We start from the raw sequence: 17,017 nt of genomic DNA, 5'->3' as shown, positions 1-17,017 counted from the left end.
GAAGAAGGCAGGAGAAGGGAGGGGGGAGGTGAGAGAGAAGAGGCGTGGGATGTAGAGTTAGATGAGGCACAGAAGAAGGCAGGAGAAGGGAAGGGGGAGGTGAGAGAGAAGAGGCGTGGGATGTAGAGTTAGATGAGGCACAGAAGAAGGCAGGAGAAGGGAGGGGGAGGTGAGAGAGAAGAGGCGTGGGATGTAGAGTTAGATGAGGCACAGAAGAAGGCAGGAGAAGGGAGGAGGGAGGTGAGAGAGAAGAGGCGTGGGATGTAGAGTTAGATGAGGCACATGAGAAGGCAGGAGAAGGGAGGGGGAGGTGAGAGAGAAGAGGCGTGGGATGTAGAGTTAGATGAGGCACAGAAGAAGGCAGGAGAAGGGAGGGGGAGGTTAGAGAGAAGAGGCGGGGGATGTAGAGTTAGATGAGGCACAGAAGAAGGCAGGAGAAGGGTGGGGGGAGGTGAGAGAGAAGAGGCGTGGGATGTAGAGTTAGATGAGGCACAGAAGAAGGCAGGAGAAGGGAGGGGGGAGGTGAGAGAGAAGAGGCGGGGGATGTAGAGTTACATGAGGCACAGAAGAAGGCAGGAGAAGGGAGGGGGGAGGTGAGAGAGAAGAGACGTGGGATGTAGAGTTAGATGAGGTACAGAAGAAGGCAGGAGAAGGGAGGGGGAGGTGAGAGAGAAGAGGCGGGGATGTAGAGTTAGATGAGGCACAGAAGAAGGCAGGAGAAGGGAGGAGGGAGGTGAGAGAGAAGAGGCGTGGGATGTAGAGTTAGATGAGGCACAGAAGAAGGCAGGAGAAGGGAGGGGGAGGTGAGAGAGAAGAGGCGTGGGATGTAGAGTTAGATGAGGCACAGAAGAAGGCTGGAGAAGGGAGGGGGAGGTGAGAGAGAAGAGGCGTGGGATGTAGAGTTAGATGAGGCACAGAAGAAGGCTGGAGAAGGGAGGGGGAGGTGAGAGAGAAGAGGCGTGGGATGTAGAGTTAGATGAGGCACAGAAGAAGGCAGGAGAAGGGAGGAGGGAGGTGAGAGAGACGAGGCCGGGGATGTAGAGTTAGATGAGGCACAGAAGAAGGCAGGAGAAGGGAGGGGGAGGTGAGAGGGAAGAGGCGGGGGATGTAGAGTTAGATGAGGCACAGAAGAAGGCAGGAGAAGGGAGGGGGGAGGTGAGAGGGAAGAGGCGGGGGATGTAGAGTTAGATGAGGCACAGAAGAAGGCAGGAGAAGGGAGGGGGGAGGTGAGAGGGAAGAGGCGGGGGATGTAGAGTTAGATGAGGCACAGAAGAAGGCAGGAGAAGGGAGGAGGAGGTGAGAGAGAAGAGGCAGGGATGTAGAGTTAGATGAGGCACAGAAGAAGGCAGGAGAAGGGAGGGGAGGTGAGAGAGAAGAGGCGTGGGATATAGAGTTAGATGAGGCACAGAAGAAGGCAGGAGAAGGGAGGAGGGAGGTGAGAGAGAAGAGGCGTGGGATGTAGAGTTAGATGAGGCACAGAAGAAGGCAGGAGAAGGGAGGGGGAGGTGAGAGAGAAGAGGCGGGGGATGTAGAGTTAGATGAGGCACAGAAGAAGGCAGGAGAAGGGAGGGGGAGGTGAGAGAGAAGAGGCGTGGGATGTAGAGTTAGATGAGGCACAGGAGAAGGCAGGAGAAGGGAGGGGGCATGTGAGAGAGAAGAGGCGTGGGATGTAGAGTTAGATGAGGCACAGGAGAAGGCAGGAGAAGGGAGGGGGAGGTGAGAGAGAAGAGCCGGGGGATGTAGAGTTAGATGAGGCACAGAAGAAGGCAGGAGAAGGGAGGGGGGATGTGAGAGAGAAGAGGCGTGGGATGTAGAGTTAGATGAGGTACAGAAGAAGGCAGGAGAAGGGAGGGGGAGGTGAGAGAGAAGAGGCTGGGGATGTAGAGTTAGATGAGGCACATGAGAAGGCAGGAGAAGGGAGGGGGAGGTGAGAGAGAAGAGGCGTGGGATCAGGGGAGGACTGGCCAGGGGGGCAGGGGGGAGATTTCCCCCCAGGCTGCCTCTCATTTAATGATTTAGGGCTGGTACAGTGTCTGGTGCATTGATGTTTTTGTATAAGGTAATGTGAACCACTAGGCTGGCTGAGGCAAATAAATGCCCAATTACAGAGCAATTGGAGGGTGGGCAAGCTGGTAAATATACATAGAATGATACAGAGCAGAGGCTTGCCTGCAGGGTCTGTAAGAACAAATCTGTCTGGTCTCTCATAGGTATTGTATAGGTATAAGGTATTGTATAGGTTGAAAATTATTCGACAATTCCTAGACTCCAGAAGGGCTGCTTGAAAACAGTCCCTAGACTCCAGAAGGGCTGCTGGCAGACAGTCCCTAGATTCCAGGATGTCTGCTGGCAGACAGTCCCTAGACTCCAAAGGGGCTGCTTTCAGGACTTGTGTAAGAGATTGGCAGGGACAGGATTGATATTATAGGCAAGTAGCCTCTGTGTGATTTGGCTGCAATACAGATAAGCTCTCTGATCCATCTAAGGCTATTCTCATCTCTCTCCCACTACTGGAATATAGCACATGGGGCATGTGTGTGATGTCATTTGGGCTGGGGCTGCTGTAAAAATGGGGCTGTAATTTGTGTTTCCCCCCCAGGCCAAAAGGTCCCAGTCCTCCCCTGCGTGGGATGTAGAGTTAGATGAGGCACAGAAGAAGGCAGGAGAAGGGAGGGGGGAGGTGAGAGAGAAGAGGCGTGGGATGTAGAGTTAGATGAGGCACAGAAGAAGGCAGGAGAAGGGAAGGGGGAGGTGAGAGAGAAGAGGCGTGGGATGTAGAGTTAGATGAGGCACAGAAGAAGGCAGGAGAAGGGAGGGGGAGGTGAGAGAGAAGAGGCGTGGGATGTAGAGTTAGATGAGGCACAGAAGAAGGCAGGAGAAGGGAGGAGGGAGGTGAGAGAGAAGAGGCGTGGGATGTAGAGTTAGATGAGGCACATGAGAAGGCAGGAGAAGGGAGGGGGAGGTGAGAGAGAAGAGGCGTGGGATGTAGAGTTAGATGAGGCACAGAAGAAGGCAGGAGAAGGGAGGGGGAGGTTAGAGAGAAGAGGCGGGGGATGTAGAGTTAGATGAGGCACAGAAGAAGGCAGGAGAAGGGTGGGGGGAGGTGAGAGAGAAGAGGCGGGGGATGTAGAGTTAGATGAGGCACAGAAGAAGGCAGGAGAAGGGAGGGGGAGGTGAGAGAGAAGAGGCGTGGGATGTAGAGTTAGATGAGGCACAGAAGAAGGCAGGAGAAGGGAGGGGGGAGGTGAGAGAGAAGAGGCGGGGGATGTAGAGTTACATGAGGCACAGAAGAAGGCAGGAGAAGGGAGGGGGGAGGTGAGAGAGAAGAGACGTGGGATGTAGAGTTAGATGAGGTACAGAAGAAGGCAGGAGAAGGGAGGGGGAGGTGAGAGAGAAGAGGCGGGGATGTAGAGTTAGATGAGGCACAGAAGAAGGCAGGAGAAGGGAGGAGGGAGGTGAGAGAGAAGAGGCGTGGGATGTAGAGTTAGATGAGGCACAGAAGAAGGCAGGAGAAGGGAGGGGGAGGTGAGAGAGAAGAGGCGTGGGATGTAGAGTTAGATGAGGCACAGAAGAAGGCTGGAGAAGGGAGGGGGAGGTGAGAGAGAAGAGGCGTGGGATGTAGAGTTAGATGAGGCACAGAAGAAGGCTGGAGAAGGGAGGGGGAGGTGAGAGAGAAGAGGCGTGGGATGTAGAGTTAGATGAGGCACAGAAGAAGGCAGGAGAAGGGAGGAGGGAGGTGAGAGAGACGAGGCCGGGGATGTAGAGTTAGATGAGGCACAGAAGAAGGCAGGAGAAGGGAGGGGGAGGTGAGAGGGAAGAGGTGTGGGATATAGAGTTAGATGAGGCACAGAAGAAGGCAGGAGAAGGGAGGAGGGAGGTGAGAGAGAAGAGGCGTGGGATGTAGAGTTAGATGAGGCACAGAAGAAGGCAGGAGAAGGGAGGGGGAGGTGAGAGAGAAGAGGCGGGGGATGTAGAGTTAGATGAGGCACAGAAGAAGGCAGGAGAAGGGAGGGGGAGGTGAGAGAGAAGAGGCGTGGGATGTAGAGTTAGATGAGGCACAGGAGAAGGCAGGAGAAGGGAGGGGGCATGTGAGAGAGAAGAGGCGTGGGATGTAGAGTTAGATGAGGCACAGGAGAAGGCAGGAGAAGGGAGGGGGAGGTGAGAGAGAAGAGCCGGGGGATGTAGAATTAGATGAGGCACAGAAGAAGGCAGGAGAAGGGAGGGGGGATGTGAGAGAGAAGAGGCGTGGGATGTAGAGTTAGATGAGGTACAGAAGAAGGCAGGAGAAGGGAGGGGGGAGGTGAGAGAGAAGAGGCGGGGGATGTAGAGTTAGATGAGGCACAGAAGAAGGCAGGAGAAGGGAGGGGGAGGTGAGAGAGAAGAGGCGTGGGATGTAGAGTTAGATGAGGCACAGAAGAAGGCAGGAGAAGGGAGGAGGGAGGTGAGAGAGAAGAGGTGTGGGATGTAGAGTTAGATGAGGCACAGAAGAAGGCAGGAGAAGGGAGGGGGAGGTGAGAGAGAAGAGGCGTGGGATGTAGAGTTAGATGAGGCACAGGAGAAGGCAGGAGAAGGGAGGGGGAGGTGAGAGAGAAGAGGCGTGGGATGTAGAGTTAGATGAGGCACATGAGAAGGCAGGAGAAGGGAGGGGGAGGTGAGAGAGAAGAGGCGTGGGATGTAGAGTTAGATGAGGCACAGAAGAAGGCAGGAGAAGGGAGGGGGAGGTTAGAGAGAAGAGGCGGGGGATGTAGAGTTAGATGAGGCACAGAAGAAGGCAGGAGAAGGGTGGGGGGAGGTGAGAGAGAAGAGGCGTGGGATGTAGAGTTAGATGAGGTACAGAGGAAGGCAGGAGAAGGGAGGAGGGAGGTGAGAGAGAAGAGGCGTGGGATGTAGAGTTAGATGAGGCACAGAAGAAGGCAGGAGAAGGGAGGGGGAGGTGAGAGAGAAGAGGCGGGGATGTAGAGTTAGATGAGGCACAGAAGAAGGCAGGAGAAGGGAGGAGGGAGGTGAGAGAGAAGAGGCGTGGGATGTAGAGTTAGATGAGGCACAGAGGAAGGCAGGAAAAGGGAGGGGGAGGTGAGAAAGAAGAGGCGTGGGATGTAGAGTTAGATGAGGTACAGAAGAAGGCAGGAGAAGGGAGGGGGAGGTGAGAGAGAAGAGACGTGGGATGTAGAGTTAGATGAGGTACAGAAGAAGGCAGGAGAAGGGAGGGGGAGGTGAGAGAGAAGAGGCGGGGGATGTAGAGTTAGATGAGGCACAGAAGAAGGCTGGAGAAGGGAGGGGGAGGTGAGAGAGAAGAGGCGTGGGATGTAGAGTTAGATGAGGCACAGAAGAAGGCAGGAGAAGGGAGGGGGAGGTGAGAGAGAAGAGGCGTGGGATGTAGAGTTAGATGAGGCACAGAAGAAGGCTGGAGAAGGGAGGGGGAGGTGAGAGAGAAGAGGCGTGGGATGTAGAGTTAGATGAGGCACAGAAGAAGGCTGGAGAAGGGAGGGGGAGGTGAGAGAGAAGAGGCGTGGGATGTAGAGTTAGATGAGGCACAGAAGAAGGCAGGAGAAGGGAGGAGGGAGGTGAGAGAGACGAGGCCGGGGATGTAGAGTTAGATGAGGCACAGAAGAAGGCAGGAGAAGGGAGGGGGAGGTGAGAGGGAAGAGGCGTGGGATGTAGAGTTAGATGAGGCACAGAAGAAGGCAGGAGAAGGGAGGAGGGAGGTGAGAGAGAAGAGGCGTGGGATGTAGCGTTAGATGAGGCACAGAAGAAGGCAGGAGAAGGGAGGGGGGAGGTGAGAGAGAAGAGGCGTGGGATGTAGAGTTAGATGAGGCACAGGAGAAGGCAGGAGAAGGGAGGGGGAGGTGAGAGAGAAGAGCCGGGGGATGTAGAATTAGATGAGGCACAGAAGAAGGCAGGAGAAGGGAGGGGGGATGTGAGAGAGAAGAGGCGTGGGATGTAGAGTTAGATGAGGTACAGAAGAAGGCAGGAGAAGGGAGGGGGGAGGTGAGAGAGAAGAGGCGGGGGATGTAGAGTTAGATGAGGTACAGAAGAAGGCAGGAGAAGGGAGGGGGGAGGTGAGAGAGAAGAGGCGGGGGATGTAGAGTTAGATGAGGCACAGAAGAAGGCAGGAGAAGGGAGGGGGAGGTGAGAGAGAAGAGGCGTGGGATGTAGAGTTAGATTAGGTACAGAAGAAGGCAGGAGAAGGGAGGTGAGAGAGAAGAGGCGGGGGATGTAGAGTTAGATGAGGTACAGAAGAAGGCTGGAGAAGGGAGGGGGAGGTGAGTTAGAAGAGGCGTGGGATGTAGAGTTAGATGAAGCACAGAAGAAGGCAGGAGAAGGGAGGGGGGAGGTGAGAGAGAAGAGGCGTGGGATGTAGAGTTAGATGAGGCACAGAAGAAGGCAGGAGAAAGGAGGGGGAGGTGAGAGAGAAGAGGCGTGGGATGTAGAGTTAGATTAGGTACAGAAGAAGGCAGGAGAAGGGAGGGGGAGGTGAGAGAGAAGAGGCGGGGGATGTAGAGTTAGATGAGGCACAGAAGAAGGCAGGAGAAGGGAGGGGGAGGTGAGAGAGAAGAGGCGGGGGATGTAGAGTTAGATGAGGCACAGAAGAAGGCAGGAGAAGGGAGGGGGGTGGTGAGAGAGAAGAGGCGTGGGATGTAGAGTTAGATGAGGCACAGAAGAAGGCAGGAGAAGGGAGGGGGGTGGTGAGAGAGAAGAGGCGGGGGATGTAGAGTTAGATGAGGCACAGAAGAAGGCAGGAGAAGGGAGGGGGGAGGTGAGAGAGAAGAGGCGTGGGATGTAGAGTTAGATGAGGCACAGAAGAAGGCAGGAGAAGGGAGGGGGAGGTGAGAGAGAAGAGGCGGGGGATGTAGAGTTAGATGAGGCACAGAAGAAGGCAGGAGAAGGGAGGGGGGGGTGAGAGAGAAGAGGCGGGGGATGTAGAGTTAGATGAGGCACAGAAGAAGGCAGGAGAAGGGAGGGGGGTGGTGAGAGAGAAGAGGCGTGGGATGTAGAGTTAGATGAGGCACAGAAGAAGGCAGGAGAAGGGAGGGGGAGGTGAGAGAGAAGAGGCGGGGGATGTAGAGTTAGATGAGGCACAGAAGAAGGCAGGAGAAGGGAGGGGGAGGTGAGAGAGAAGAGGCGGGGGATGTAGAGTTAGATGAGGCACAGAAGAAGGCAGGAGAAGGGAGGGGGTGGTGAGAGAGAAGAGACGTGGGATGTAGAGTTAGATGAGGCACAGAAGAAGGCAGGAGAAGGGAGAGGGGAGGTGAGAGAGAAGAGGCGGGGGATGTAGAGTTAGATGAGGCACAGAAGAAGGCAGGAGAAGGGAGGGGGGAGGTGAGAGAGAAGAGGCGTGGGATGTAGAGTTAGATGAGGCACAGAAGAAGGCAGGAGAAGGGAGGGGGTGGTGAGAGAGAAGAGACGTGGGATGTAGAGTTAGATGAGGCACAGAAGAAGGCAGGAGAAGGGAGGGGGGAGGTGAGAGAGAAGAGGCGTGGGATGTAGAGTTAGATGAGGCACAGAAGAAGGCAGGAGAAGGGAGGGGGTGGTGAGAGAGAAGAGACGTGGGATGTAGAGTTAGATGAGGCACAGAAGAAGGCAGGAGAAGGGAGAGGGGAGGTAAGAGAGAAGAGACGTGGGATGTAGAGTTAGATGAGGCACAGAAGAAGGCAGGAGAAGGGAGGGGGGTGGTGAGAGAGAAGAGGCGTGGGATGTAGAGTTAGATGAGGCACAGAAGAAGGCAGGAGAAGGGAGGGGGGTGGTGAGAGAGAAGAGGCGGGGGATGTAGAGTTAGATGAGGCACAGAAGAAGGCAGGAGAAGGGAGGGGGGAGGTGAGAGAGAAGAGGCGTGGGATGTAGAGTTAGATGAGGCACAGAAGAAGGCAGGAGAAGGGAGGGGGAGGTGAGAGAGAAGAGGCGGGGGATGTAGAGTTAGATGAGGCACAGAAGAAGGCAGGAGAAGGGAGGGGGGGGTGAGAGAGAAGAGGCGGGGGATGTAGAGTTAGATGAGGCACAGAAGAAGGCAGGAGAAGGGAGGGGGGTGGTGAGAGAGAAGAGGCGTGGGATGTAGAGTTAGATGAGGCACAGAAGAAGGCAGGAGAAGGGAGGGGGAGGTGAGAGAGAAGAGGCGGGGGATGTAGAGTTAGATGAGGCACAGAAGAAGGCAGGAGAAGGGAGGGGGAGGTGAGAGAGAAGAGGCGGGGGATGTAGAGTTAGATGAGGCACAGAAGAAGGCAGGAGAAGGGAGGGGGGGTGAGAGAGAAGAGGCGGGGGATGTAGAGTTAGATGAGGCACAGAAGAAGGCAGGAGAAGGGAGGGGGGGGGTGAGAGAGAAGAGGCGGGGGATGTAGAGTTAGATGAGGCACAGAAGAAGGCAGGAGAAGGGAGGGGGGTGGTGAGAGAGAAGAGGCGTGGGATGTAGAGTTAGATGAGGCACAGAAGAAGGCAGGAGAAGGGAGGGGGGAGGTGAGAGAGAAGAGGCGTGGGATGTAGAGTTAGATGAGGCACAGAAGAAGGCAGGAGAAGGGAGGGGGTGGTGAGAGAGAAGAGACGTGGGATGTAGAGTTAGATGAGGCACAGAAGAAGGCAGGAGAAGGGAGAGGGGAGGTAAGAGAGAAGAGACGTGGGATGTAGAGTTAGATGAGGCACAGAAGAAGGCAGGAGAAGGGAGGGGGGTGGTGAGAGAGAAGAGGCGTGGGATGTAGAGTTAGATGAGGCACAGAAGAAGGCAGGAGAAGGGAGGGGGGTGGTGAGAGAGAAGAGGCGGGGGATGTAGAGTTAGATGAGGCACAGAAGAAGGCAGGAGAAGGGAGGGGGGAGGTGAGAGAGAAGAGGCGTGGGATGTAGAGTTAGATGAGGCACAGAAGAAGGCAGGAGAAGGGAGGGGGTGGTGAGAGAGAAGAGACGTGGGATGTAGAGTTAGATGAGGCACAGAAGAAGGCAGGAGAAGGGAGAGGGGAGGTAAGAGAGAAGAGACGTGGGATGTAGAGTTAGATGAGGCACAGAAGAAGGCAGGAGAAGGGAGGGGGGTGGTGAGAGAGAAGAGGCGTGGGATGTAGAGTTAGATGAGGCACAGAAGAAGGCAGGAGAAGGGAGGGGGGTGGTGAGAGAGAAGAGGCGGGGGATGTAGAGTTAGATGAGGCACAGAAGAAGGCAGGAGAAGGGAGAGGGGAGGTAAGAGAGAAGAGACGTGGGATGTAGAGTTAGATGAGGCACAGAAGAAGGCAGGAGAAGGGAGGGGGGTGGTGAGAGAGAAGAGGCGTGGGATGTAGAGTTAGATGAGGCACAGAAGAAGGCAGGAGAAGGGAGGGGGGTGGTGAGAGAGAAGAGGCGGGGGATGTAGAGTTAGATGAGGCACAGAAGAAGGCAGGAGAAGGGAGGGGGGAGGTGAGAGAGAAGAGGCGTGGGATGTAGAGTTAGATGAGGCACAGAAGAAGGCAGGAGAAGGGAGGGGGAGGTGAGAGAGAAGAGGCGGGGGATGTAGAGTTAGATGAGGCACAGAAGAAGGCAGGAGAAGGGAGGGGGGGGTGAGAGAGAAGAGGCGGGGGATGTAGAGTTAGATGAGGCACAGAAGAAGGCAGGAGAAGGGAGGGGGGTGGTGAGAGAGAAGAGGCGTGGGATGTAGAGTTAGATGAGGCACAGAAGAAGGCAGGAGAAGGGAGGGGGAGGTGAGAGAGAAGAGGCGGGGGATGTAGAGTTAGATGAGGCACAGAAGAAGGCAGGAGAAGGGAGGGGGAGGTGAGAGAGAAGAGGCGGGGGATGTAGAGTTAGATGAGGCACAGAAGAAGGCAGGAGAAGGGAGGGGGGGTGAGAGAGAAGAGGCGGGGGATGTAGAGTTAGATGAGGCACAGAAGAAGGCAGGAGAAGGGAGGGGGGGGGTGAGAGAGAAGAGGCGGGGGATGTAGAGTTAGATGAGGCACAGAAGAAGGCAGGAGAAGGGAGGGGGGTGGTGAGAGAGAAGAGGCGTGGGATGTAGAGTTAGATGAGGCACAGAAGAAGGCAGGAGAAGGGAGGAGGGAGGTGAGAGAGAGGAGGCGGGGGATGTAGAGTTAGATGAGGCACAGAAGAAGGCAGGAGAAGGGAGGGGGGAGGTGAGAGAGAAGAGGCGGGGGATGTAGAGTTACATGAGGCACAGAAGAAGGCAGGAGATGGGAGGGGGAGGTGAGAGAGAAGAGGCGGGGGATGTAGAGTTAGATGAGGCACAGAAGAAGGCAGGAGAAGGGAGGGGGGTGGTGAGAGAGAAGAGGCGTGGGATGTAGAGTTAGATGAGGCACAGAAGAAGGCAGGAGAAGGGAGGGGGGTGGTGAGATGGGGTGTGGTCTGGGAGACGCACATAATATGGGTGGTCTGAGTTATATGGATAGAGGGTGATGCGGTCACTTTAGTAACGGCGGTAAAGGGACTGGCCTGGGTGACAAATATACAGACAAAACAAGAAAGGAGTTTTGAATCCGGATGATACGATTTATTGACCAATAAGCCTTCTTCAGACTCAGCTCCTGTATTCTGACAAGATGTTAGAGCAGACAGCTAGTCATTAATATACACCGGCCATTAAAACATACATAAATTGTTTTCCAAATGTAATTAAATATTATTCAGATACTTTAATTACTACAGAACATCCAAAGGGGGTCTTGAAGGGATGTTTACTAATTCCTGGTAGATAGATAAGACCCTTTGTTTACTCCCCCACAAGAGTCTGAATAAGGCTGATTACCTGAAATCTATACTCTTTTTCTTAGTTAGTAAATAAATGGTATCATCCTGATTCACAACTTCCTGCTATTACTGATGATTAGCACCGTACAATCCTCTACTGCATAGACAGAAAGTAATTATCATTCTTTCTCCTGCAGGTTCACACTCCAGGTTCGAGATAATCTTCATGTAATCTTCATCTGGAGAGGTGTGAGGCCCCCCTCTCCGCTGTGCCGATACACCTACACAGACATCTATGTACCATGGGACTTCTCGTCCCTCCAACATGTGGCTGAGAAGCTCCTACAGGAGATGCCAGGTGAGGGGAATCTCTGGGAATAACCATAACTCTCAGCCGATACACCTACACAGACATCTATGTACCATGGGACTTCTCGTCCCTCCAACATGTGGCTCAGAACCTCCTACAGGAGATGCCAGGTGAGGGGAATCTCTGGGAATAACCATAACTCTCAGCCGATACACCTACACAGACATCTATGTACCATGTGACCTCTCCTCCCTCCATCATGTGGCTGAGAAGCTCCTACAGTAGAGGCCAGGTGAGGGGGAGGGGAATCTCTGGGAATAACCATAACTCTCGGCCGATACACCTACACAGACATCTATGTACCATGTGACCTCTCCTTCCCTCAACATGTGGCTGAGAAGCTCCTACAGGAGATGCCAGGTGAGGGGGGAGGGGAATCTCTGGGAATAACCATAACTCTCAGCCGATACACCTACACAGACATCTATGTACCATGGGACATCTCGTCCCTCCAACATGTGGCTGAGAAGCTCCTACAGGAGATGCCAGGTGAGGGGGGGGGAGGGAAATCTCTGGGAATAACCATAACTCTCAGCCGATACACCTACACAGACATCTATGTACCATGTGACCTCTCCTCCCTCCAACATGTGGCTGAGAAGCTCCTACAGGAGAGGCCAGGTGAGGGGGAGGGGAATCTCTGGGAATACCTATAACTCTCAGCAATACACCTACACAGACATGTACCATGTGACCTCTCGTCCCTCCCTCATGTGGCTGAGAAGCACCTACAGGGGATGCCAGGTAAGGGGGGAGGGGAATCTCTGGGAATAACCATAACTCTCAGCCGATACACCTACACAGACATCTATGTACCATGGGACATCTCGTCCCTCCAACATGTGGCTGAGAAGCTCCTACAGTAGAGGCCAGGTGAGGGGGAGGGGAATCTCTGGGAATAACCATAACTCTCAGCCGATACACCTACACAGACATCTATGTACCATGTGACCTCTCCTCCCCCAACATGTGGCTGAGAAGCTCCTACAGGAGAGGCCAGGTGAGGGGGGAGGGGAATCTCTGGGAATAACCATAACTCTCAGCCGAAACACCTACACAGACAACTATGTACCATGTGACCTCTCGTCCCTCCCTCATGTGGCTGAGAAGCACCTACAGGGGATGCCAGGTAAGGGGGGAGGGGAATCTCTGGGAATAACCATAACTCTCAGCCAATACACCTACACAGACATCTATGTACCATGTGACCTCTCCTCCCTCCAACATGTGGCTGAGAAGCTCCTACAGGAGAGGCCAGGTGAGGGGGGAGGGGACTCTCTGGGAATAACCATAACTCTCAGCCGATACACCTACACAGACATCTATGTACCATGTGACGTCTTCTCCCCCAACATGTGGCTGAGAAGCTCCTACAGGAGATGCCAGGTGAGGGGGGGGGGGGGGGAATCTCTGGGAATAACCATAACTCTCGGCCGATACACCTACACAGACATCTATGTACCATGTGACCTTTCCTCCTCCAACATGTGGCTGAGAAGCTCCTACAGGAGATGCCGGGTGAGGGGGGAGGGAAATCTCTGGGAATAACCATAACTCTCGGCCGATACACCTACACAGACATCTATGTACCATGTGACCTTTCCTCCTCCAACATGTGGCTGAGAAGCTCCTACAGGAGATGCCAGGTGAGGGAGGGAGGGGAATCTCTGGGAATAACCATAACTCTCAGCCGATACACCTACACAGACATCTATGTACAATGTGACCTCTCCTCCCCCAACATGTGGCTGAGAAGCACCTACAGGAGATGCCAGGTGAGGGGGGAGGGGAATCTCTGGAAATAACCATAACTCTCGGCCGATACACCTACACAGACATCTATGTACCATGTGACCTCTCGTCCCCCAACATGTGGCTGAGAAGCTCCTACAGGAGAGGCCAGGTGAGGGGGGAGGGGAATCTCTGGGAATAATCATAACTCTCAGCCGATACACCTACACAGACATCTATGTACCATGTGACCTCTCCTCCCCCAACATGTGGCTGAGAAGCTCCTACAGGAGATGCCAGGTGAGGGGGGAGGAGAATCTCTGGCAATAACCATAACTTTCAGCCGATACACCTACACAGACATCTATGTGCCATGTGACCTCTCCTCCCTCCATCATGTGGCTGAGAAGCTCCTACAGGAGATGCCAGGTGAGGGGGGGAGGGGAATCTCTGGGAATAACCATAACTCTCAGCCGATACACCTACACAGACATCTATGTACAATGTGACCTCTCCTCCCTCCAACACGTGGCTGAGAAGCTCCTACAGGAGATGCCAGGTGAGGGGGAGATGGGAATCTATGGGAATAACCATAACTCTCAGCCGATACACCTACACAGACATCTATGTGCCATGTGACCTCTCCTCCCTCCCTCATGTGGCTGAGAAGCTCCTACAGGAGAGGCCAGGTGAGGGGGGGATGGGAATCTCTGGGAATAACCATAACTCTCAGCCGATACACCTACACAGACATCTATGTGCCATGTGACCTCTCCTCCCTCCCTCATGTGGCTGAGAAGCTCCTACAGGAGAGGCCAGGTGAGGGGAGGAGGGGAATCTCTGGGAATAACCATAACTCTCAGCCGATACACCTACACAGACATCTATGTACCATGTGACCTCTCCTCCCCCCAACATGTGGCTGAGAAGCTCCTACAAGAAATGCCAGGTGAGGGGGAGGGGAATCTCTGGGAATAACCATAACTCTCAGCCGATACACCTACACAGACATCTATGTACCATGTGACCTCTCCTCCCCCAACATGTGGCTGAGAAGCTCCTACAGGAGAGGCCAGGTGAGGGGGGAGGGGACTCTCTGGGAATAACCATAACTCACAGCCGATACACCTACACAGACATCTATGTACCATGTGACCTCTCCTCCCCCAACATGTGGCTGAGAAGCTCCTACAGGAGATGCCAGGTGAGGGGGGAGGGGAATCTCTGGCAATAACCATAACTTTCAGCCGATACACCTACACAGACATCTATGTGCCATGTGACCTCTCCTCCCTCCATCATGTGGCTGAGAAGCTCCTACAGGAGATGCCAGGTGAGGGAGGGAGGGGAATCTCTGGGAATAACCATAACTCTCAGCCGATACACCTACACAGACATCTATGTACAATGTGACCTCTCCTCCCTCCAACACGTGGCTGAGAAGCTCCTACAGGAGATGCCAGGTGAGGGGGAGATGGGAATCTATGGGAATAACCATAACTCTCAGCCGATACACCTACACAGACATCTATGTACCATGTGACCTCTCGTCCCCCAACATGTGGCTGAGAAGCTCTTACAGGAGAGGCCAGGTGAGGGGGGAGGGGAATCTCTGGGAATAACCATAACTCTCAGCCGATACACCTACACAGACATCTATGTACCATGTGACCTCTCCTCCCCCCAACATGTGGCTGAGAAGCTCCTACAGGAAATGCCAGGTGAGGGGGAGGGGAATCTCTGGGAATAACCATAACTCTCAGCCGATACACCTACACAGACATCTATGTACCATGTGACCTCTCCTCCCCCAACATGTGGCTGAGAAGCTCCTACAGGAGATGCCAGGTGAGGGGGAGGGGAATCTCTGGGAATAACCATAACTCTCAGCCGATACACCTACACAGACATCTATGTACCATGTGACCTCTCCTCCCTCCATCATGTGGCTGAGAAGCTCCTACAGGAGATGCCAGGTGAGGGGGAGGGGAATCTCTGGGAATAACCATAACTCTCAGCCGATACACCTACACAGACATCTATGTGCCATGTGACCTCTCCTCCCCCCAACATGTGGCTGAGAAGCTCCTACAGGAGATGCCAGATGAGGGGGAGGGGAATCTCTGGGAATAACCATAACTCTCAGCCGATACACCTACACAGACATCTATGTACCATGTGACCTCTCCTCACCCCAACATGTGGCTGAGAAGCTCCTACAGGAGATGCCAGGTGAGGGGGGAGGAGAATTTCTGGGAATAACCATAACTCTCAGCTGATACACCTACACAGACATCTATGTACCATGTGACCTCTCCTCCCCTCAACATGTGGCTGAGAGGCTCCTACAGGGGATGCCAGGTGAGGGGGGAGGGGAATCTCTGGGAATAACCATAACTCTCAGCCGATACACCTACACAGACATCTATGTACCATGTGACCTCTCCTCCCCCAACATGTGGCTGAGAAGCTCCTACAGGAGAGGCCAGGTGAGGGGGGGAGGGGAATCTCTGGGAATAACCATAACTCTCAGCCGATACACCTACACAGACATCTATGTACCATGTGACCTCTCCTCCCTCCATCATGTGGCTGAGAAGCTCCTACAGGAGATGCCAGGTGAGGGGGAGGGGAATCTCTGGGAATAACCATAACTCTCAGCCGATACACCTACACAGACATCTATGTACCATGTGACCTCTCCTCCCTCCAACATGTGGCTGAGAAGCTCCTACAGGAGAGGCCAGGTGAGGGGGGACGGGAATCTCTGGGAATAACCATAACTCTCAGCCGATACACCTACACAGACATCTATGTACCATGTGACCTATCCTCCCTCCAACATGTGGCTGAGAGGCTCCTACAGGGGATGTCAGGTGAGGGGGGAGGGGAATCTCTGGGAATAACCATAACTCTCAGCTGATACACATACACAGACATCTATGTACCATGTGACCTCTCCTCCCCCAACATGTGGCTGAGAAGCTCCTACAGGAGAGGCCAGGTGAGGGGGGAGGGGAATCTCTGGGGATAACCATAACTCTCAGCCGATACACCTACACAGACACCTATGTACCATGTGACCTCTCCTCCCTCCATCATGTGGCTGAGAAGCTCCTACAGGAGATGCCAGGTGAGGGAGGAGGGGAGTCTTTGGGAATAACCATAACTCTCAGCCGATACACCTACACAGACACCTATGTACCATGTGACCTCTCCTCCCTCCATCATGTGGCTGAGAAGCTCCTACAGGAGATGCCAGGTGAGGGAGGAGGGGAGTCTTTGGGAATAACCATAACTCTCAGCCGATACACCTACACAGACACCTATGTACCATGTGACCTCTCCTCCCTCCATCATGTGGCTGAGAAGCTCCTACAGTAGAGGCCAGGTGAGGGGGAGGGGAATCTCTGGGAATAACCATAACTCTCAGCCGATACACCTACACAGACATCTATGTACCATGTGACCTCTCCTCCCCCAACATGTGGCTGAGAAGCTCCTACAGGAGAGGCCAGGTGAGGGGGGGAGGGGAATCTCTGGGAATAACCATAACTCTCAGCCGATACACCTACACAGACATCTATGTACCATGTGACCTCTCCTCCCTCCATCATGTGGCTGAGAAGCTCCTACAGGAGATGCCAGGTGAGGGGGGAGGGGAATCTCTGGGAATAACCATAACTCTCAGCCGATACACCTACACAGACATCTATGTACCATGTGACCTCTCCTCCCTCCATCATGTGGCTGAGAAGCTCCTACAGGAGATGCCAGGTGAGGGGGGAGGGGAATCTCTGGGAATAACCGGAACTTGAGAAGAGAACATGACTGAGGGCTGGTCAGAGCTGGTCATTGTTACACAATAGTAAGAAATACACACTGTGTGATAGAGATCGTGACTTTCTGAATCGTACATGAAAAATTACTGCTTTATTTCATTTTATTACCTATTTGGCTGGACTTGTAAAATGAACTTCCTGTGTGAATATCAGATGCAGCTTGGTTAGTCTGTGAGCTGACCAGACTCCTCCCCCATCCATCATCACCCACAGGAAGTGTGGGAGATCAGCCAGTCTTTCACTCTGAACACTGAGCTGACTCCACCCACCTCCTCCCTCTGCTGCTGAAGCATCAAATAGGAAAGACTGATGCGCATCGGACCAATGATCACCCCATAGCCAGTCATATCTGGTTATTGGCCCGACACGTATCAGCCTTTGTGTTTGATACGACAGTAGAGTTCATTATTTTACTGCTGCTCCACAATTG

General features: G+C 53.8%; 1 protein-coding gene across 3 annotated transcripts in view; it reads left to right on the top strand.

Moving 5' to 3' along the window:
- Nucleotides 1–17,017, top strand: part of DNHD1 (dynein heavy chain domain 1) — a 445,323-nt gene that overhangs the window by 303,953 nt on the left and 124,353 nt on the right. For all 3 annotated transcript variants that reach the window (XM_068266455.1, XM_068266454.1, XM_068266453.1), the window contains exon 27: nucleotides 10,842–11,002. In XM_068266455.1, the coding sequence (XP_068122556.1) occupies nucleotides 10,842–11,002 (161 nt within the window). The remainder of the gene's footprint in view (nucleotides 1–10,841; nucleotides 11,003–17,017) is intronic.

This window comes from Hyperolius riggenbachi, chromosome 2, assembly GCF_040937935.1.
Source record: "Hyperolius riggenbachi isolate aHypRig1 chromosome 2, aHypRig1.pri, whole genome shotgun sequence".
NCBI classification, from domain to species: Eukaryota; Metazoa; Chordata; class Amphibia; order Anura; family Hyperoliidae; genus Hyperolius; species Hyperolius riggenbachi.
This window is presented reverse-complemented; position numbering and strand designations above follow the sequence as displayed.